This window comes from Oncorhynchus nerka, linkage group LG3, assembly GCF_034236695.1.
Source record: "Oncorhynchus nerka isolate Pitt River linkage group LG3, Oner_Uvic_2.0, whole genome shotgun sequence".
NCBI classification, from domain to species: domain Eukaryota; kingdom Metazoa; phylum Chordata; class Actinopteri; order Salmoniformes; family Salmonidae; genus Oncorhynchus; species Oncorhynchus nerka.
In genome coordinates, this window is record NC_088398.1 from 50675755 (window position 1) to 50699769 (window position 24015).

General features: G+C 43.6%; 1 protein-coding gene across 3 annotated transcripts in view; it reads left to right on the top strand.

Moving 5' to 3' along the window:
• The window catches only part of LOC115110187 (tyrosine-protein phosphatase non-receptor type 4-like), a 127678-nt gene that overhangs the window by 100931 nt on the left and 2732 nt on the right, over nt 1-24015 (top strand). For all 3 annotated transcript variants that reach the window (XM_029635621.2, XM_029635639.2, XM_029635629.2), the window contains 10 exons: nt 2245-2328; nt 2615-2671; nt 3372-3528; nt 3853-4019; nt 5401-5491; nt 5610-5671; nt 5914-6060; nt 6218-6346; nt 6835-6983; nt 8108-8243. In XM_029635621.2, the coding sequence (XP_029491481.2) occupies nt 2245-2328; nt 2615-2671; nt 3372-3528; nt 3853-4019; nt 5401-5491; nt 5610-5671; nt 5914-6060; nt 6218-6346; nt 6835-6983; nt 8108-8243 (1179 nt within the window). The remainder of the gene's footprint in view (nt 1-2244; nt 2329-2614; nt 2672-3371; nt 3529-3852; nt 4020-5400; nt 5492-5609; nt 5672-5913; nt 6061-6217; nt 6347-6834; nt 6984-8107; nt 8244-24015) is intronic.

A 24015-nucleotide genomic window follows, 5' to 3' on the forward strand; every position in this document is an offset into this window, starting at 1 on the left:
GCATTTATTGTAGATTGGCCAAATGGAAGACACTCCTCAGTAAAAGGTAAATGACAGCCTGCTTGGAGTTTGTCAAAAGGCACCTAAAGGACTCTGACCATGGGAAACAAGATTCTCTAGTCTGATGAAACCAAGATTGAACTCTTTGACCTGAATGCCAAGTGTCATGTCTGGAGGAAACATGGCACCATCTCTACAGTGAAGCATGGTTGGTGGCAGCATCATGCTGTGGGGATGTTTTTCAGTGGCAGGGACTGGGAGACTAGTCAGGATCGAGGGAAAGATGAACTGAATAAAGTACAGAGATCCTTGATTAAAAACCTGCTTCAGAGTGCTCAGGACTTCAGACTGGGGCGAAGGTTTACCTTCCAACAGGACAACAACCCTAAGCAGACAGCCAAGACAATGCAGGAGTGGCTTCGGCACAAGTCTCAATGTCCTTGAGTGGCCCAGCCAGAGCTCGGACTTGAACCCGATTGAACATCTTTGGAGAGACCTGACAATAGCTGTGCAGGGATGCTTCCCATCCAACCTGACAGAGCTTGAGAGGATCTGCAGGGAAGAATGGGAGAACCTCCCCAAATACAGATGTGCCACAAGCTTGTAGTGTCATACTGTTACGGTTGTATTTTCTTTCCTTCTGCCCTAGTCACAGGTGTCACTCATCAGAAGACACACCTGCTTTCCCATAGATCACAGCCCCTTTCCCTTGGTTTAAAATAATCCCAATCAGTTGTCTCTGCAGCTACTTCTCTTTTGTTTTTGCACCTACATGTCACATTTGTCCATTATTATGTGAGTATGTATTGTTATGGTGTATGACTGTTCGTTTGTTGGTGGGAAAAGGGGGTACAAATCCAAGTCGCCCATGGGCATACATTAGCCGTAGGAAAACTTTGTCTTAAAACGCTAGTTAGAACTGGGCGGACCACCCACTGTATTTTAATTGGTTAGTTAGCTAGCGGTTATTTAAGCAAGTGAGACTAGCTTAGGGGTTTTTGGATATTTCTTTCTTTCCTTGGGTCCAGCTCAGCCCCCCCATTGCTGTGTGTTTAAACAATAAACCTTAAGTGTTTGACTGTAGATTTAGGTTGTCTGTTGTTTTTAGTTCTCACTTTTCCTTTTCACGGTTATGATTTGCATGAGATATGTTACGGGTCTCGTTTCCATCCCCCCTAGACTGCAGGGTCAAAGGGTTCGTAACACATACCCAAGAAGACTCGAGGCTGTAATCGCTGCCAAAGGTGCTTAAACAAAGTACTGAGTGAAGAGTCTGAATACTTTTTTAATACATTTGCAAAACTTTCCAAACCTATATTTGCTTTGTCTTTATGGGGTATTGTTTGTAGATTGAAGGGGGGGTTATTTAATACATTTTTGAATACGGCTGTAATGTAACAAAATGTGGAAAAAGTCAAGGGGTCTGAATACTTTCCAAATGCAATTCCCAAATATTAAAGAGTTTATGATAATGTGAATTACCGTATTTAAGAATTCAGAATTCTTTTGACAGTGTCATTCTTCCTGGGGGTGTATATGAACTGCTTTTAGTCAGATTTATTGTGGTTAAAATGCTCTACCTTCCACTTTAATGTATTTATTTAATCAAAACCAAAATTGAAACCCGTGATAACAAAAAAAAAATACTTGATCCGAAACCAAGCCGACCTTACAAAAGCACTAATCGCTCAGCACTACCACTCGTTCCCTCTTGATGTGGGCATTTTCATCCTATGGGGGCGTTGCCATGGTAGACAAAATAATGGTCTGCCCACCATTTTTTTCATGACCCTAAGCATGATGTAATGTTAATTGCTTAATTAACTCTGGAAACACACCTGTGGAGTATACCTTGCTTTCAATATACTTCGCATATTTCATTATTTTCTATTATTCGGCAGTTAACTGTAGATATGTCTCATCATTATGTGATCCTTAACCCATAGCAATTCCCACCCACTTGACTACTTCAAAATGGTGATAGTCCTCAATGGTGCTACCCATGCTAAAACAGGCTTTTGGGCTGTAAGCCTATGAACCACCCTGAATGTCTGCCACTTTTACGCTTCATGGTTTTCATGATGTTCCACAATGGGTTAATTCAGTTGTACGGAAATGATTTAAAACTATGGCCAGGAGGTTTTTGTGACCTCTGAAGAAATCTAGGCCCTTCAGAAGCTCTTTGGGCTGTGATAGCCTTTCCAATGTAGACATGTATTAACGCATCTGTCTCTTCCTCTACAGCTGAACGGTGTTGTCTCTCACGACAATCTGGTTTTGCTCAAGATGAGGCCGGATGACAGTGGACGATTTGGCTTCAATGTCAAGGTGAGACCTCTGCCTACAGTAGATGCCCTTATATAATTATATGCCGTAACATGCACACCGAGGGTAATCTCCTGGCCCTACTAATACTGATCCTATATAGGGTGGCAGGTAGCTTAGCGTTTAAGAGTGTTTGGCCAATAACCTTAAGGTTTCTGGTTCGAATCCCGAGCCGACTAGGTGAAAAAACTGTTGTCCTCTTGAGCAATACACTGAACCCAAATTGCTCCTGTAAATCACTCCGGATAATAGGCAGATTATTTACCTCTCTCCATTGCCTTGGTTTTAGGGTGGAGCTGATCAGAAGATGCCTGTCATTGTATCTCGTGTGGCCCCTGGGACATCCGTATGTTAACCACCCATCACTAGCAACACCCCATATATTTACAGTACACATACTCATGTTGTACTCTCTGAGATAATCAAACAACCTCTCACTTGTTCTATCACTTCCGCCCTCTCACTCACACTGAATTTCTCACATTTCTTTCTCTATTTCTCGCTCTCTGTATATCTACCCCTCGTCTCACTCTCTTGCTATTTCTCTTTCTCCTTGCTCTCTTCCCACACTCACTCTCATTCTGACTCTCACACACAGCATATGAAACGTTCCATTGTTTGGAGTAAACTCACACTTGTGCTGTAGCTCAGTAAATGAACTGGTCTGATTTGACGTCACTTAGCAACAGTCCATTCACAGCTCCGCTAACAAGGCTTCAGGATGTTACTCTGGTGTTGATGAAGTCAAAGTGAACAAACAACAGTTAGTCCTCTTTGTTGTAATTTACCACAAGCTATTGCTACGGGTCCCATATTCACAAAGGGTCACAGAGACCGAGTAGGACTGCTGATACAGGATCAGTTTTGTCTTTTAGTTCATAATGAAGGTTGATATGGACAGGGCAAACCTGATCCTTGATCAGTACTCTTACTCTGAGACACTTACTCTATGAATGCAGGCCTAGTATTGTAGTCTATCCTCCCCAATATGTCTAACCACTTGTCCCAACTGTGTTCTGACCTCATTCTTCTCCAACCCTCTACAGGCTGACCTGTGTGTCCCTCGTCTGAACGAAGGTGACCAGGTGGTTTTGATCAACGGTCGTGATATCTCAGAGCACACTCACGACCAGGTGGTCATGTTCATCAAGGCCAGTTGTGAGAGCCACTCAGGAGAGCTCATCCTATTGGTCAGGCCCAATGGTGAGGAGAGGATTTGTTTTGTTAAATGTTTACACTTACATTACTAAGTCATCTCCTTGGGTTTATTATTACAATGCTCAGGTTAAAACAGGCCAAATCATCCCAGAACAGGTGACCCCAAACAAAAGTTAGGCTACCTTCCAATATCAACACTAAAGATTTCCAATTAGAAAAATGCGTACCTTATAAATTGCTTATTACGTGGTTTGCTGGTGTGAATATTAAAACTGAGCCGAGCCTTAGACTTGTACATTAATAATATAGGATGCCGTTCTTCTCTTGACACTGTTCTAAACTAACCGTGTTGCTTCCCTATGTACCCAGCCATCTATGATGTGGTGGAGGAGAAGCTGGAGACTGAGCCAGACTTTCAGTACATCCCAGAGAAGTCTCCCCAGGACCCCTCTCAGCTGGACCAGGATGCCTGGAGGGTTTCCATTAACACCCTGAAGGAGGGTCTGATCAGCGGGGGAGTACTCACCCAGTTTGATGTGAGTCCTCCCCTCACCTACATATTAAAAGCTTTTGTTAGCCATACTCGTATAAATTTTCCTAATATTATTGTGATTTTTGGTTGCACCTCGATTCATATTGGTCTTGTTCACTGCTCTTTTGTCTTTCTGAGGTGACTGGATGTGTGGTGAGAGCAATAGCTCCCCCTAGTTTCTGCTCTATTGTTTTGACCTCGAGGGCACAAGGGAGGTTACCACTTTCTGGAGGGAAATTCAGCGTATGACTGTTACACAAGTTTTACTTTATTTCATGGCACAGAAGAAAATGACTTATGCTATCACTGTGTGAGGAATAATCGCCAAGTGAAGTAGTTTACAACAAAATGCTAATTCAATGATGCGTCGACTGCTCGTTTAATGTGGTGAGGAACACCAGTTGTTTAATTTCTTCTCCGTATTCCGATAACTTCCTGTCTTTCATCAGGCACACTTAACAGCTTCCTGTTTCTCTGGCCTGTTGTGTTATTACACTATAATAATGTAAATAAAGTGTGGGGGCAAGGCAAATGCGCACACGCACACAGACCGAATATACCGGCATGCACTGAGAAAATGTGTGGGTTTATCCACATTTTTGTTTTGGTCTTTATCTGCTATTGCACTTCACAATGTATGTTCATTTGAAAGATTAGCGGCATCTTATGAATTCCACACACAGCAGGTGGAAGCAGCTTATCCAAAGATGTGGGCCAATAAGACATAGCAAGCATTCTCAGACCATTTTTGTTGGACAAGTTCGCTCACAACCAACAGAAAGTAACTTCCATCTCACAACATGATCAATTTTGTTATGTTCCCATGCAAGAAAACAAAAAATGGAAGCTCAAACAAAAAAGGGAACTAACAAAGAGTCACTAACAGCCAAAACAAAACAGGTGGTTTTAGGATAGGTTCTGAAAGACACTCATGGGGTGTTCACTGAAAGTTGACAAGCAACAACAATTGGGACCTAAAAGACAACTAAAGGTGTTAACCCTCCACATCTCTCAAGACAATTGGTGCACTGGGCCAGCACAGGTGAAACACTTTCCCACTAACAAGATGACAAACCAGCACCGGTGTAACATACTGACTAATGAGGTGACACCAATAGGTACATCCCACGTGGTAACATCCAACCACGAAATATGAAATGGGAAAACCAAAGTCTGTAACAACATAAAAATAAGCCCGGTAGTAGCCTGCCATTCCCAAGAATCGGTGCAGTTCCTGGTGAGAAGCTGGCACTGGAAGATTTGATGGCCTCCACTTTTGCCAGGACTGGTCGGACTTCCCCTTGCCCCACCAACTTCCCGAAATCATGATAATAAAAAAAAATATATGATCATATATTTTCTTTACACTTATTCTTTTCTCACAGCAACTTTACCGGAAGAGGCCTGGAATGACAATGTTGTGTGCCAAATTACCTCAGAACATTTCCAAAAACCGCTACAGAGACATCTCACCTTGTGAGTATCAAACACACAGTTCACTCTACTTTTCTTAGTTAATCTGTGTTAAGACTGTTAACCCACCATTTCACACTCCACTCCTTCTTTCTCTCTCCCCTCTCTCTTCTGTTTATAGACGACGCAACGCGGGTCATTTTGAAAAGCACAGATGACTACATTAATGCAAATTACATCAATGTGAGTGCTGTTCGCCTCAGTCCACCCACACCAACCATGGCGTTTTTGTTTAGCAGGTCTATAATAGGCTTTCTATCGGCCAAGATGGTGTAGTCTCCACTCCAAAGACTGAAAATGGACACATGCTTGCATACCCACACACTCTTGGATTTATTAACACACAACACACACCACAGAACACTCACCCAACATACACCCCTACACACAGGTCTTATTCTTCTCTACTCCTCTCTGTACTGTAGATGGAGATCCCGGCGTCGAGCCTGATCAACCGGTACATTGCGTGCCAGGGCCCGTTGCCCAACACTTGCCCAGACTTCTGGCAGATGACCTGGGAGCAGGGCTCCTCCGTGGTGGTCATGCTCACCACTCAGGTGGAGAGGGGACGGGTACGTGTCATACAAACAACTTTGTGATTGAGAGACAGCTGTTTTTCTGTATGTTTGATTATATTTTTGGATAAAGACATATGTATTTATCCTCTTTTCTCCCATGGCTGATACTCCTAAGCTGAGGCTAAAGACTTATGTTGCTCTATACCAACAGGTGAAGTGTCATCAGTACTGGCCCAACACTGACAGCACTGCTACGTATGGCCACTTTCAGGTGGCCTGTCTCACTGAGGAGGGCAACTCTGCTTTCCTGGTCCGAGACATGACCCTCACACACTTCGAGGTAACAGTATGCTCACAAGTCATTGTTTTTTCCCAATGACCAGTGCTAATGTAATGTTAGCTATTTGGAAGTCAAGTCAAAGTAAACATACAGAAATGGTTTTTCACAGCTAGTCCTCCTCAATACAGTAGGCTATCTTCCAGGTACTAAAATTATTAAAAGCATTACAAACACACAGTGGGACTATCGCTTTAAGCGTTTAAAAGATGAGAGCGGCAGCACTGAGTTGCCATGGTGACTTGTGTGGGCTGTTCTCTTTTTGGTCTCATGTGATGGATGTATCATGTTGCCATGGTGACTGGCCTCTACAGCCATGAGGCTTCCAGTATTAACATGTAGCCTGTGTGTGTTACCATGGTGTCACTGATAGATGTTAAAGGGGAAAACACATTTTGTTTTACGCCATGTAACGAGACTACACCCCACCCCCCCACCCCGTTGTCATGGTAACGTCGCACTGACTTTACTGTGTGTTGCCATGGTGACAGAGCGAGGAGGTCCGGGAGTTGACCCAGATCCAGTATGTGGCCTGGCCGGACCACGGCGTCCCAGACGACTCATCAGACTTCTTGGACTTTGTCAGCCTGGTGCGGAGCAAACGAACCGGCAAAGATGAGCCCATGGTGGTCCACTGCAGGTAGGGAGCAAAATGCATGACACACATCTAAGACACACACATCATTTGATACAGCAAGAAACACTCAAGGAAATCAAGATGAAAATGTAATATTTTTTTCACTAAACAACTCTGTGTTCATTGCAGTGTCCCTCTATATGACTGTAGCCCCAGTCTCGCTCTCCCTCAAATTATGCAACTCCTCTTCCTCTTTGTGAATCTGTTTGTCCTACTATACTGCTACATAGTGTTTCCTCTGGCAAAATTTGTAGCAGTGGGTTAAGTTTCTGGAGGAGGGCCCCCTCCCCTGGACAATTTTCATGTAGGACTGAGAAGCTCAATTCTGGTGACTTTTTGAAAGCACCTACTACTCCTACTAGTGAGAACTTGGGTAACTTGGTAATTCTCCACCTGGGGTAACACCCCCTGCCTGTACTTCTTACAAGCAACAGAAAAAAAAATGCCCCAACACTTTCCCTGGTTGCCCCTTCTCTTGCTCAACTAAAACGTTTGTCTGCTTCATCACAATTTAAGTCACTCAAAAAGTGGTAGGTAACGTACTTCTGCTAAAAACTCTGAGTTTAAAACTTCTGTCTTCCCCGCGATTGCAAGAATTATTGTGCTTTGACTGCTTGTCAGAATGCATGTTTCCCTCCCTATGGCACTCGTAACTTGACAGAAATATTTGAGGCGCATTCATCTCGCGTGGAACGCGCACAACAAGCCTACTAGGTAAATAGATAAACTGTTCTACTATGGGGTTTAATGACTGAAGCGGAAACACTACACCTACACACTGCTGTAGTACACAGCCCAGCAGCACAGAACGCTCCGCATAGAACACCTACACGCCTTCATAAATCCACATCTCATGCCTTTACTCAAGCCAAGTTATCGGACTCAGCCAAGACATGCCCCAACAACACACTGGAATGAATGCAGTACTGTATAGCACCCAGGGATAGGGATATTTCTGTATTCTAATCTAGCTTTAATTCCATAAACATATTGTTATATGTGTAGCTATGTGCAAGGAAAATATTTTCCATTGTTTTAAAAGGTAGAAATGATGTCATGAGTTTATGTAGAAACTTCTACCTCTGCCCCTTCCTGCCCCCCCACCCCCCTGCTGTGTCATCCTGCAGCGCGGGGATTGGCCGAACAGGAGTTCTCATCACCATGGAGACAGCGTTGTGCCTGATGGAGTGCAGTCAGCCGGTCTATCCATTAGACATAGTCAGAACCATGAGAGACCAGAGAGCCATGATGATTCAGACACCTGTAAGTCCTGCACTCTTCTCCACGTCCTCCTCTTCCATCCCTCTCTTTATCCTCATCACTCTCTCTTCCTCTCCCGTCTGTCTGTTTCTCTTTTTCTCTTATCTTCCTCCTCTTCATCTTTTCTAGGCTAACTAGCCTCCATCGCCTTATCCAGAATGGCGAGTTAGAATATAAGGAGCACAGTGTAGTCTTGTACGGTGTTACTAATTGAAAGGAGAGGATAATCCTACTGGTATAATGTCTCTTTTATTCATCCCTGTTGTACTGTCCGTGGTAGACTTTCCATTGTTACAGTCTACCAGTGATAACCTTTTGTGCCATGGCAATGCCGTTGTCTCTCCAGATTCCCATTTTTAGGGTCGGTGTAAGGGTTTTGTACACTTGGTGAGATTTACTTGTCTGGGCTACAGTATATACAGTGGGGTCTGATATTGACCCCCTTAATAAAGATGAGCAATAAAGACTATGAAATAAGTAATTCAAATTCTGAGCTATATTGTGTGCAATAAAAGGGAAATTATTTTATACAAATACAATTGCTCTGAGAAAGAGTTTTTTCTGAAAAACTATTGACATCCCTAAAGATACGTAAAAATAGAGTAGTCAAACATTTATTATTGGTCTCATATTCCTAGCACCCAATGATTACATCAAGCTTGTGACTCTACAAACGTGTTAGTTGCATTTACATTTGGTTGTTTTTCAGATTTGTTTGTGTCCAATGAATGGTAGATAATGCATTGTAATTTCAGTCATTGCAATTTTATTGCCATTAAGAATATAATGTTTCTAAACACAATGTGGATGCTACCATGATAATGTATGAATTAATTGTGAATACTGATAAATTATAAAGTTCAAAGGTGAAAGATCACACCACCAAGACATGCTAACCTCTCCCGTTATTGGTCATGGTCAGTATTTACAAAGGAGGATAACATTATTACATTTTCATGCATTTTGGAGTAGAATTTCCTTTAAAGTCACCAGAAGTGGCCTAACAGTCATTCAACAACAGTAAAATCATAGAACACTGGAGAACATTACAAAATCATGGGCATTAATATGGAGTTGGTCCCCCCCTTTGCTGCCATATCAGCCTCTACGCTTTCCACTAGATGTTGAAACATTGCTGCGGGGACTTGCTTCCATTCAGCCACGAGCATTAGTGAGGTCGAGCACTGATGTTGGGCGATTAGGCCTGGCTCGCAGCCGGCATTCCAATTTATCCCAAAGGCGTTCGATGGGGTTGAGGTCAGGGCTCTGTACAGGCCAGTCAAGTTCTTCCACAATGATCTTGACAAACAACTTCTGTATGGACCTCGCTTTGTGCACGTGGGCATTGTCATGCTGAATCAGGAAAGGGCCTTCCCTTAACGGTTGCCACAAAGTTGGAAGCACAGAATCATGTAGAATGTCATTGTATGCTGTAGTGTTAAGATTTCCTTTCACTGGAACTTAGGGGCCTAGCCCAAAATGAAAATCAGCCCGAGACCATTATTCCTCCTCCACCAAAGTTTACAGTTGGCACTATGCATTTGGGCAGGTCGTCAAACCCAGATTCGTCCGCCAGACTGCCAGATGGTGAAGTGTGATTCATCACTCCAGAGAACATGTTTCCACTGCTCCAGAGTTCCATGCCAAGGAGCTTTACACCACTGCAGCCAACGCTTGGCATTGCGCATGGTGATACTTGGGCTTCAATTTCATGAATCTCCGGACGAACAGTTCTTGCGCTGACGTTGTTTCCAGAGGCAGTTTGGACTTCGGTAGTGAGTGTTGCAACCGAGGACAGATGATTTTTATGCACTTCAGCACTCGACCGGGGGGGCAAACCAGGCTGTATATAACCCCACCCACTTTGCGAAGCACAGCCCCCACACCACCAAAGGGATATGAACAGACCACTAACTTACTACCCTGAGACACGAAGATCTCCATCGCCGCACGAGCCAGAGGCAGCACAAGACCGGACAGGAAAATCGCGTCAAGGCTCTGAAGGCGAATAATGCCGGAAACGTAAGCCGATTTTGTTTACTTGTCCTGTCAATAAATCTATCAAATGTATGCAGCAACAGTGCTCCTTTTTCTCTGTTCTCCCAGTTCGTCACCAGTTTAAGTATCTTGGGGTAAGAAATGTTTTTGGGGATTTTCAATTCCCTCAGTCGAGCACTGGATTTCCCCTTTTTTGTTTTAGCTTTGCTGTAGCGCCTTTGTGTATACCTTCTTTCCGTCACGTTAATGGCTCAACCCACTCAAGTAGAGTATAGCGAAAAAAGCCTGGCATGACGTGATGCACCCCTCCGAGGGACTGCATGGGAGAGCACGAGCAAGCCAGTGACTCAGCCCCCATAATCGGGTTAGAGGCAGAGAATCCCAATAGAGACAAGGGAGCTGGCCAGGCAGAGGCAGCAAAGGTGGTCACTCCAGAGCCTTGCCTTTCTCCTTTGCTCCCCTGGGCCAGACTACACTCAATCATAGGACCTACTGAAGTGATAAGTCTTCAATATAGACTTTTGAGACCGAAAGCCTTGCCCATTCCATAAAATGGTGCCCGATAGGAGAAATCCCTGCCTCCAGCTGTTTGCTTAGAAGTTCAAGGAACAATAAGGAGGCCTGCGTCTTGTGACCATAGCACACGTGTAGGTGTATACAGCAGTACCAAATCGGAGAGGTGGGTAAGAGAAATTATTTATAGGTTAACAGTAAAACCTTAATCAGCCCTAGCCTTAACAGTAAGCCACGGTAGGTAGGTTAGCACTGGAAGTAATATGATCAAATTTGTCAAGATTCTAACAGATATTTACAGTATTTAGCACTACCTGAAGTTTACTTAGTGCCTCATCTGGGTAGCCAGAGAAGAGACAAAAACATGGGAAGTTTCAGATTTTTGCAGTATTACGAAGATGGAAAAAAGGTGCTCTTGAAATATGTTGTATTTGTTCGTCAGCCATCCGCTTTTGTCTAAAACACAGACTTTACCATTCATCAATATGTACAGATGTGTGTCGTCTACATAGCAGTGAAAGTTGAGTGTTTCCGAATGACATGACATGACCAAGAGGTAGCATACACTGTCGCCAGTTTATTAGGTACACCCATCTAGTACTGGGTCGGACCCCCTGAATTCCTCAGGATGGATTCTACAAGATGTGGTATTCAAATGTTGCTCAATTGGTATAAAGGGACCTAGTGTGTGCGAGGAAAACATTCCCACACCATTACACCGCCACCAGCTTGCACAATTCTTGCAATTCTCATTCAACCTCCCGTCAACTAGCTGTTTTCACCCACATGACTGCCGCTGACTGGATTTTTTAAATTTGTAGTACCATTCTTGGTAAACCCTAGACACTGTCAAGCATGAAAAGCCCAGGAGGCCGGCATTTCTGGAACCGGCGTGCCTGGCACCGATGAACATACCACACTCAACGTAGCATAGGTTACTCGTTTTGACCATTCTAATGTCCAATCGAATAGTATCTGAATGCCTTGATGCCTGGCTGCCTGCTTTATATAGCAAACCACGGCGTGACCCGCTGTCTGTAGGAGCGAACCATTTTCCTGAACGGGGTGGTGTACCAAATTAACTGGCTACTGAGTGTGTGTATATGGTGAGAACAATAGTCCTTGAACGGAACATTGGGGACACCGAAATTGACCATTGATTTGTCAGATGACAAACCATCCACAGACAAACTATCTTTCTGACAGATAATGTCTATGCCAGGCAAGAACTTGTCTGCGTAGACCAATTCGGATTTTCAATTTCTCCCCAAAAAATGTGGTGGTCGACATTGTCAAAATCTGCACTAAGGTCTAGGAGCACGAGGACAGACGCAGAGCCTTGGTCTGACGCCATTTAAAGGTAATTTACCACCTTCACGAGTGCAGTCTTAGTACTATAATGGGGGTCTAAAACCAGACGAGTGTTTTGCGTACATAATGTGTCTTCAGGAAGACTGTGAGTGGCTGAGCTACAGCTTTTTCAGTTTTTCTTTTCTAAATGAATGGGAGATTCAGTATAGGCCGATTTTAGTTTAAAAATAATTATGGGTCAAGTTTTGGCTTTATCAGGAGAGGCTTTATTATTGCACCTTTAGGGAGTTTGGTACACATTCGAAGGACAGGTAGCCGTTTATGTTCAACATAGGAGGGCCAAGCACAGAAAGTAGGTCATTCAGTATTTTAGTTGGAATAGGGTCCAGTAGACAGCTGGAAGGTTTAGAGGCCATGACTATGAAAAAAGGGTACTGTTACATCGCTCCTTGGTGTTCCTTTTTAATCCTCTGAATTTTTTTGTTTAGCTCAACATTAAATTACTTCATCAATCATGCAGGCCGTTCATTGAAAATAAGAATTTGCTCTTAACTGACTTGCCTAGTTAAATGTAAAATTTAAAAATGCAATGCGGATAGAGCAGCTTGCTATAGAGCGGGCAAGCTATAGCTCAGTGAGTTGTTTACATGTGTGATGAAGGGCAAGTGTAGGGCACGAGATGCAACTGAAATGTTGTGGGTGTGGAGGAGAGGGAGAGGATGGATGAGTCTTGGCTTGGAGCGCTGGGCATCCTGTGATGACATGCATTATCTGAATTAGGACCACAGAATTATACCTACAAAGGAGTAGCTTTTATGGAGGAACTTCAAAGTTGGCTTAACTTTGGACCAGAGAAGCTAGATAGCTAACAAGCTTGTGTGTGCAGTGCGGAATGCTGTATAGGTCCAGGAGGTCTGTAAACAGTAGCTATAAAAAGTGATTGAACAGGCAGCATAGATTTCATATTTTGACTAGAGCAGGGGTGGGCAAACTTTTTGACTCGCGGGCCACAATGGGTTCTAAAATTTGACAGAGGGGCCGGGCTCTAGTCACTAGAGCCTCAAAATACCAATGTGCAGTCTTTTCTTTTTGTAAATTGACCTTTTCCTTTGTGGGATCCGCGGGGGAAATATGGTCACTAGTGTAACCAGGAGGAGAGGCCTCATTTAGCGCAGTAAATTAATCGGGCTTAAGCCCTGTTTCAGTCAGGCCAATCACGTCAAGTTTATGATCGGGGATTAGTTCATTGACTGACTGCCTTGGAAGTGAGGGATCTAACATTAAGTAGTCCCATTTTGAGATGTGAGGTGTTATCACAATCTCTTTGATTAATGACCGGAATGGAGTTTTTTTATTCCAGTGAGATTGCTAAGGCGAACACCACCATGTTAAATTTTGCATGACCTAGATCAAGGCACAGACCCGTTCTCAATGGGGAAAACTGAGCTGACTGTGCTAGGGGCAGACTCCACTAAGCTTGCAGGCAGGCTAACAGCATGCTGCCAAGCCTGCATCCTAGCTCATTGTGGTGCTAGAAGAGTTTGAGCTTGTCTATGTTGATAGATAAAATGAGAGCACCCCTCCATCTAGAATAGAGTCCATCCTTCTTCAGCAGGCCAGGCTTGGACCCATTTGTGGGTGAGTCCAGGAATGACCGATTATCTACAAATTATATATTTTGGGAGGGGCAGGAAACAGATTTCAAATTGCGATTTGAGTTTTACGAGTCTGCTGTAGAGCTCATCATCCCGCTAACTGGGAGAGGGCCAGAGACAATTACTTGATGCCAACATCTTTCTAGCTAAGTTAAACGCTGAAACTGCTGCGCTTGTTGACTTTGACTGTTTCATCCTAATATCGTTGGTTCCTACAAGGATAACAAGATCCCTCTACACTTGCCAGTTCTGGCAATATTCAGATTAGACCCTACATCGGCAGCCCCTGGTGAACAATGTATGATTGCTGGGAGATTATTTTTAAGGCTAATATTGCGGGTAATGAAGTCGCCAATTACTAGAGTTTTAAATTTGTCTGAGCTAATGGTGGGAGGATTCGGCGGCTCAGACCCCGTAACGGGTGGAGGAGAGACCTGAGAAGGCTCAGACTCTGACTAGTTGCTTGTGGGGAAAACCAGTTGAACTGTACAGTCGTGGCCAAAAGTTGAGAATGACACAAATATTCATTTTCACAGTCTGTTACCTCAGTTTGTATGATGGCAATTTGCATGTTCTCTAGAATGTTATGAAGAGTTATCAGATGAATTGCAATTAATTGCCAAGTTCCTCTTTGCCATGCAAATGACCTGAATCCCCAAAAAACATTTCCGATGCATTTCAGCCCTGCCACAAAAAGACCAGCTGACATGTCAGTGATTCTCTCGTTACCACAGGTGTGAGTGTTGACAAGGACAAGGCTGGAGATCACTCTGTCATGCTGATTGAGTTCAAATAACAGACTGGAAGCTTCAAAAGGAGGGCGGTGCTTGTAATCATTGTTCTTCCTCTGTCAAACATGGTTACCTGCAAGGGAACACGTGCTGTCATCATTGCTTTGCACAAAAAGAGCTTCACAGGCAAGGATATTGCTGCCAGTAAGATTGTACCTAAATCAACCATTTATCGGATCATCAAGAACTTCAAGGAGAGCGGTTCAATTGTTATGAAGAAGGCTTCAGGGCGCCCAAGAAAGTCCAGCAAGCACCAGGACCGTCTCCTAAAGTTGATTCAGCTGCGGGATAGGGGCACCACTAGTACAGAGCTTGCTCAGGAATGGCAGCAGGCAGGTGAGTGCATCTGCATGCACAGTGAGGCGAAGACTTTTGGAGGATGGCCTGGTGTCAAGAAGGGCAGCAAATAAGCCACTTCTCTCCAGGAAAAACATCAGGGACAGACTGATATTCTGTAAAAAAAAAGTACAGGGATTAGACTGCTGAGGACTGGGGTAAAGTAATTTTCTCTGAATCCCCTTTCCGATTGTTTGGGGCATCTGGGGAAAAAAAGCTTGTCCGGAGAAGACAAGGTGAGCGCTACCATCAGTCCTGTGTCATGCCAACAGTAAAGCATCCTGAGACCATTCATGTGTGTGGTTGCTTCTCAGCCAAGGGAGTGGGCTCACTCACAATTTTGCCTAAGAACACAGCCATGAATAAAGAATGGTACCAACACATCCTCCGAGTGCAACTTCTCCCAACCATCCAGGAACAGTTTGGTGACAAACGATGCCTTTTCCAGCATGATGGGGCACCTTGCCATAAGGCAAAAGTGCCAACTAAGTGGCTCGGGAACAAAACATCAATATTTTGGTGGGTGGGTGGACACACAAACCCACAAATTATTACAAACTCCAAGCATTGATTATGCAAGAATGGGCTGCCATCAGTAAGGATGTGGCCCAGAAGTTAATTGACAGCATGCCAGGGCGGATTGCAGAGGTCTTGAAAAAGAAGGCTCAACGCTGCAAATATTGACTCTTTGCATCATTTCATGTAATTGTGAATAAAAGCCTTCAACAGTTATGAAATGCTTGTAATTATACTTCAGTATTCCATAGTAATATCTGACAAAAAAATATCTAAACACACTGAAGCAGCAAACTTTGTGTAAATTAATATTTGTGTCATTCTCAACTTTTGGCCACGACTGTACTTACTGGTGGCACAGACGTGGTTTCATCCTTTCCTACACTTACATTGCCCATGCGTACGGATTTTGTCTGAAGCCAAGCTTGCAACTCTGCTATTCTCACCATAATTATTGTCTAGAATATTTTGAGAGCAGCAACTGCAATGAGAAGGTACAGTGTTAATTAGTTTCAGCTGGTGGAGGTCCTCCAGATCCATTTCCAGATAACATTTACATTTACATTTAAGTCATTTAGCAGACGCTCTTATCCAGAGCGACTTACAAATTGGTGCTTTCACCTTATGACATCCAGTGGAACAGCCACTTTACAATAGTGCATCTAAGTATTTTAGGGGGGGGGTGAGAAGGATTACTTTATCCTATCCTAGGTATTCCTTAAAGAGGTGGGGTTTCAGGTGTCTCCGGAAGGTTGGTGATTGACTCCGCTGTCCTGGCGTCGTGAGAGAGTTTGTTCCACCATTGGGGGGCCAGAGCAGCGAACAGTTTTGACTGGGCTGAGCGGGAACTGTACTTCCTCAGTGGTAGGGAGGCGAGCAGGCCAGAGGTGGATGAACGCAGTGCCCTTGTTTGGGTGTAGGGCCTGATCAGAGCCTGGAGGTACTGAGGTGCCGTTCCCCTCACAGCTCCGTAGGCAAGCACCATGGTCTTGTTGCGGATGCGAGCTTCAACTGGAAGCCAGTGGAGAGAGCGGAGGAGCGGGGTGACGTGCGAGAACTTGGGAAGGTTGAACACCAGACGGGCTGCGGCGTTCTGGATGAGTTGTAGGGGTTTAATGGCACAGGCAGGGAGCCCAGCCAACAGCGAGTTGCAGTAATCCAGACGGGAGATGACAAGTGCCTGGATTAGGACCTGCGCCGTTTCCTGTGTGAGGCAGGGTCGTACTCTGCGGATGTTGTAGAGCATGAACCTACAGGAACGGGCCACCGCCTTGATGTTAGTTGAGAACGACAGGGTGTTGTCCAGGATCACGCCAAGGTTCTTAGCGCTCTGGGAGGAGGACACGATGGAGTTGTCAACCGTGATGGCGAGATCATGGAACGGGCAGTCCTTCCCCGGGAGGAAGAGCAGCTCCGTCTTGCCGAGGTTCAGCTTGAGGTGGTGATCCGTCATCCACACTGATATGTCTGCCAGACATGCAGAGATGCGATTCGCCACCTGGTCATCAGAGGGGGAAAGGAGAAGATTAATTGTGTGTCGTCTGCATAGCAATGATAGGAGAGACCATGTGAGGTTATGACAGAGCCAAGTGACTTGGTGTATAGCGAGAATAGGAGAGGGCCTAGAACAGAGCCCTGGGGACACCAGTGGTGAGAGCGCGTGGTGAGGAGACAGATTCTCGCCACGCCACCTGGTAGGAGCGACCTGTCAGGTAGGACGCAATCCAAGCGTGGGCCGTGCCGGAGATGCCCAACTCGGAGAGGGTGGAGAGGAGGATCTGATGGTTCACAGTATCGAAGGCAGCCGATAGGTCTAGAAGGATGAGAGCAGAGGAGAGAGAGTTAGCTTTAGCAGTGCGGAGCGCCTCCGTGATACAGAGAAGAGCAGTCTCAGTTGAATGACTAGTCTTGAAACCTGACTGATTTGGATCAAGAAGGTCATTCTGAGAGAGATAGCGGGAGAGCTGGCCAAGGACGGCACGTTCAAGAGTTTTGGAGAGAAAAGAAAGAAGGGATACTGGTCTGTAGTTGTTGACATCGGAGGGATCGAGTGTAGGTTTTTTCAGAAGGGGTGCAGATAAAGCGTCTGTAGGTGAACATTTGATTAAAAAAAGTGAAGACAAAACTAAGATGTTAGTAAACGTATGAAATACAGAGTTTGATTAAACTGTTATTAAAAGTAAAAAGCAGGTAGCCAAGTAGCAACAAAAAGGCACAGCAGCACAGACTAGAGGCTATACTGTATAATGTATTCCCTGCTCCATCCTAACCAGCTATAATATACAGTGCATTCGGAAAGTATTCAGACCCCTTTACTTTTTCCACATTTTGTTACGTTACAGCCTTCTAAAATGTATTAAATAGTTTTTTGCTTCCTCAACCTACACACAATACCCAATAATGACAAAGCAAAAGCAGGTTTTTATACATTTTTGCAAAAGAATATTAATAATATAAAAACTGACATTTCACATTTACATAAGTATTTCGACCCTTTACTCAGTACTTTGTAACACCTTCAGCAGCGATTACAGCCTTGAGTCGTCTTGGGTATGACGCTATAAACTTGGCACACCTGTATTTATGGGAGTTTCTCCATTTCTTCTCTGCAGATCCTCTCAAGCTCTGTCAGGTTGGATGTGGAATGTCAATCACAGCTCTTCTCAGGTCTCCAGAGATGTTCGATCGGGTTCATGTCTGGGCTCTGGCTTGGCCACTCAAGGATATTTGGAGACTTGTCTCAAAACCACTCCTGCGTTGTCTTGGATGTGTGCTTAGGATCGTTGTCCTGATGGCAGGTGAACCGTCACCCCAGTCTGAGGTCCTGAGTATTTTCATCAAGGATCTCTCTGTACTTCATCTTTCCCTCAAACCTGATTAGTCTCCCTGTCGCTGGGAAATATCCCCACAGCATGATGCTGCCACCACCATGCTTCACTGTAGGGATGGTACTAGGTTTCCTTCAGATGTGACGCATGGCATTCAGGCCAATGAGTTCAATGTTGGTTTCATCAGACCAGAGAATCTGGTTTCTCATTGTCTGAGAGTGTTTAGGTGCCTTTTGGCAAACTCCAAGCGGGCTGTCATGTGCCTTTTACTGAGGAGTGGCTTCCATCTGGCCACTCTCCCATAAAGACCTGATTGGTGGAGTGCTGCAGAGATGGTTGTGCTACTGTAAGGTTCTCCCATCACCAGAGAGAAACTCTGGAGTGCTGTCAGGGTGACCATCGGGTTTTAAGTCACCTCCCTGACCAAGGCCCTTCTCCTTCGGTTGCTCAGTTTGGCCAGGCGGCCAACTCTAGGAAGAGTCTTGGTGTTAACAAACTTCTTCCATTTAAGAATGATGGAGGCCACTGTGTTCTTGGGGACCTTCATTGCTGCAGACATTTTTGGGTAACCTTCTCCAGATATGTGCCTCGACACAATCCTGTCTCGTAGCTCTACTGACAATACCTTCGACCTCATGGCTTGGTTTTTGTTCTGATATGCACGGTCAACTGTGGGATATTATATAGACAGGCGTGCCTTTCCAAATCGTGTCCAGTCAATTGAATTTACAACAGGTGTACTCCAGTCCAGTTGTAGAAACATCTCAAGGATGAGGAATGCAAACAGGATGCACCGGAGCTCAATTTAGAGTATCATAGCAAAGGGTCTGAATACTTATGTAAATTGTTTGTTTTTTTTTCATACTTTTTAAAAAATAAATTAGCAACAAAATAAATAAACATTTTAGAATAAGGCTGTAACAATGTGCAAAGTCGAGGGGTCTGAATACTCTCCAAATGCACTGTATATCCAGGTACAGGGCTGTATCTGGAACTGCATGTTGAAGATGGAAATAAAATGAATAGCAAACACAATGTCCTATACTATTCCAATCTATCTGACAGTCATATTTTATCTACACAATACATTTGTGTGAACATTCTGTAAATATCCATTATCCTAATTGTCCATTGCCTCAGGTGTACATAATCAAGACAAACCAATTAACAAATCATATTGTTTTAAGATACAGTAGTTGAGCGTCACCTTATTTATGACTCTTTCAAAATGCCACTGAAAAGTTCAAAAGCTGCAATTAATTTAATGATACCTGAAAATACTGCAGAGAAATTCAAATCCACTTGCAAGCATTGTGAAAAGCAAGTTGGATGCTTAGCAATAACTACTTCGGGCCTCTGTCCATCTGAAGGCAAGTGTTTTTTGTTTCAAACACACACAATCATCTTTTAAAGGGATAGTTTAGTCAGAATACAAACATGATTTTCCAACTCCATTGGCTGTAGTTGATTCAAGAAGGCAGTTTTGGGATATTTATTTTCCTGTCGACACTTAATATCCATATTTTGTTGCTGTTAGCATTTTCAGTAACACTTAACATTAAACTGTTCTTGTGCCTATGTAATAAAACTTGAATTACTTTTGGAGCAACATTTTATTAATATGTTACTTAATACTTTGGTAAGCGCATTCGAATTGCATAATGAGCTGAGTTTTTTTGTAAGCACTGTACACAAGGAATAGTGACTTCCTTATTCCATTTACTGTAACTTCATTTATGAAAATCAATTTCCAAAGTCCTATATAACAACGTTGCAATTGTGATAATCACAAAGTTACTACACAAGAACTTGATGTCAAGTGTATGCCTCACTCATTATGAAAATATATTTGTTAGTTGTTTTGAAGCTGCAAAAGTGGTCCACTCTAGTTTTGAAGTGATTCCATGTCCCTCATGTATTTAATTCTAGGCTATATTAAGATTCATATCTGAGAGCCCTCCAAACCATGTGCTAATCGTATATTTAGAATAATTCAACTGTTTTTGGTTCTTCATCAAATATTTGGCAGCCATCAAATAAATGTTTTTTTGTTTTCAAATAACGTGTGTATGTGTGTTTACATACACTTAGGTTGGAGTCATAAACTCATTTTTCAACCCCTCACAAATGTCTTGTTAACAAACTATAGTTTTGGCAAGTCGGTTAGGACATCTACTTTGTGCATGACATAAGTAATATTTCCAACAATTGTTTACAGACAGATTATTTCACTTATAATTCACTGTATCACAATTCCAATGGGTCAGAAGTATACATACACTAAGTTGACTGTGCCTTTTAAACAGCTTAGAAAATTCCAGAAAATGTCATGGCTTTAGAAGCAGCTGATTAGGCTAAATGACATCCATTTGAGTAATTGGAGGTGTACCTGTGGATATATTTCAAGGTCTACCTTCAAACGCAGTGCCTCTTTTCTTGACATCATGGGGAAATCAAAAGAAATCAGCCAAGACCTCAGGAAAAATAATTGTAGACCTCCACAAGTCTGGCTCATCCTTGGGAGCAATTTCCAAACGCCTGAAGGTACCACGTTCATCTGTACAAACAATAGTCAATAGTACACAAGTATTACCACCATACCGCTCAGGAAGGAGACACGTTCTGTCTCCTAGAGATGAACGTACTTTGGTGCAAAAGGTGCAAATCAATCCCAGAACAACGGCAAAGGACCTTGTGAAGATGCTGGAGGAAACGGGTACAAAAGTATCTATATCCACAGTAAAACGAGTCCTATATTGACATAATCTGAAAGGCCGCTCAGCAAGGAAGAGGCCACTGCTCCAAAACCGCCATAAAAAAAGCCAGACTACGGTTTGCAACTGCACATGGGGACGAAGATCGTACTTGTTGGAGAAATGTCCTCTGGTCTGATGAAACCGAAATAGAACTGTTTGGCCATAATGACCATTGTTATGTTTGGAGAAAAAAGGGGGAGGCTTGCAAGCCGAAGAACACCATCCCAACCGTGAAGCACGGGGGTGGCAGCATCATGTTGTGGGGGTGCTTTGCTGCAGGAGGGACTGGTGCACTTCACAAAATAGATGACAATGAGGGAGGAAAATTACATGGATATATTGAGGCAACATCTCAAGACATCAGTCAGGAAGTTCAAGCTTGGTTGCAAATGGGTCTTCCAAATGGACAATGACCCCAAGTATACTTCCAAAGTTGTGTCAAAATGGCTTAGACAACAAAGTCAAGGTATTGGAGTGGCCATCACAAAGCCCTGACCTCAATCCCATAGAACATGTGTGGGCTGAACTGAAAAGCGTGTGCCAGCAAGGTGGCCTACAAACCTGACTCAATTACACCAGCTCTGTCAGGAGGAATGGGCCAAAATTCACCCAACTTATTGTGGGAAACTTGTGGAAGGCTACACAAAAAGTTTGACCCAAGTTAAACTATTTAAAGGCAATGCTACCAAATATTAATTGAGTGTATGTAAACCTCTGACCAACTGGGAATGTGATGAGACATAAAAGCTGAAATAAATAATTCTCTCTACTATTATTCTGACATTTCACATTCTTAAAATAAAGTGGTGATCTTAACTGACCTAAGATGGAATTTTAACTAGGATTAAATGTCAGGAATTGTGAAAAACTGAGTTTAAATGTATTTGGCTAAGGTGTATGTAAACTTCTGACTGTGTGTGTGTGTGTGTGTGTGTATATATGTATATAGCAGATGCTTTTATCGAAAGCAACTTAGTCATCAATCATACATTTTACATGTAGGTGGCCCCGGGAATCAAACCCACAACCCTGGCGGTGCAAGCGCCATGCTGTACCAATTGAGCCATATATGTGCAAATACCTTCAAATATTATTTTGTTTTCCCGAGAACCCTATTTGAATATCAAAGAAAAGTTGCTTTTTAACTAAAAACTCTATAGAAAATATATTTGACTACCTCTGGTATTAACTACAAAATACAACTATTTTCTGCCCAGGTCTGGCTATTTCTCATCTAGACCCAGAGCCCAATTGGCCCTGTTCAAGTGTAGTGTACTATATAGGGAATAGCGTGCCATTTGGGAAGCACACTTTATTCTCTCTCTAGAGTACACTGCATGAGTGCCATTTGGCCCCGTGCTCAGCCCAGAGACCCAGGCTAAAGGAGGTAGAGATGATGATGATGCAGCTGTAATTTCATTAGGATGTGCTAAGCTCTAATGAGGCTAGCAAACCCTCAGGGTCTGGGGGGGATAGGGGAAGGATGTGGGGGAGGAATGGTGGAAGATGAGGGGGTTGTTAGAGGCCATGCTAATGAGACAAGGGAAAAATCAAAAAGGGGCTTTCATGCATTTCCTTCCTCCAGTCATACATGCTGAACTAAGTGTGTGCATACACAATAATCTAAGTACACATGTTCTCACACACTCACCCCCTTTCCCTAATGTAAATACACACGCATTCAGTGGGTACACACATACAGTGCATTAAGAAATTATTCAGACCCCTTGACATTTTCTGCATTTTGTTACGTTACAGCCATTATTCCGAAACGGATACCATTGCAATATTTTACATACAATACACCATAATGACAAAACAAAAACACTGAAATATCACATTTAGATAAGTATTCACACCCTTTACTCAGTACTTTGTTGAAGCACCTATGGCAGTCTTCTTGGTTGTGACGCTACAAGCTTGGCACACCTGTATTTTTGGGAGTTTCACCCATCCTTCTCTGCAGATCCTCTCAAGCTCTGTCAGGTTGGATGGGGAGCATCGCTTTACTGCTATTTTCAGATCTCTCCAGAGATGTATGATTGGGATCAAGTCTGGGCTCTGGCTTGGCCACTCAAGGACATTCAGACTTGTCTCGAAGCCACTCTTGCGCTGTCTTGACTGTGTGCTTCTTGTCGTTGTCCTGATGGAAGGTGAACCTTTGCCCCAGTCTGAGGTCCTGTGTGCTCTGGAGCAGGTTTTCATCAAGGATCTCTGTACTTTGCTCAGTTCTTCTTTCCCTCAATCCTGACTAGTCATGATGCTGCCACCACCATGCTTCACCGTAGGGATGGTGCCAGGTTTCCTCCAGAAATGACACTTGGCATTCAGGCCAAAGAGTCCAATCTTGGTTTCATCAGACCAGAGAATCTTGTTTCTCATTGTAAAAGAGTCCTTTAGGTGCCTGTGGCAAACACCAAGTGGGCTGTCATGTGCCTTTTAACTGAGTTGCTTCCATCTGGCTATTCTAGCATGAAGGCCTGATTGGTGGAATTCTGCAGAGATGGTTGTCCTTCTGGAAGGTTCTGCCATCTCCACAGATTAACTCTAGAGCTCTGTCAGTGACCATTGGGTTCTTGGTTACCACCCTGACCAAGGCCCTTCTCCCCAATTGCTCAGTTTGGCCTGGTAGCCAGCTCTAGGAAGAGTCTTGGTGGTTCCAAACTTCTTCCATTTAAGAATGATGGGGGCCACTGTGTTCTTGGGGACCTTCAATGCTGCAGAAATGTTTTGGTACACTTCCCCAGATCTGTTTCTCGACACAATCCTGTCTTGGAGCTCTACGGACAATTCCTTCGACCTCATGGTTTGGTTTTTGCTCTGATATGCACTATCAACTGTGGTACCTTTATATAGACAGTTGTGACTTTCCAAATCATGTCCAATCAATTTAATTTACCACAGGTGAACTGGATCAAGTTGTAGACACATCTCAAGGATGATAATTGGAAACAGAATGTACCTGAGCTCAATTTCGAGTCTCATAGCAAAGGGTCTGAATACGCATGTTAAAGGTATTTCTGTTTTTATTAAAACATTTGCTAAAAATTCTAAACCTGTTTTTGCTTTGT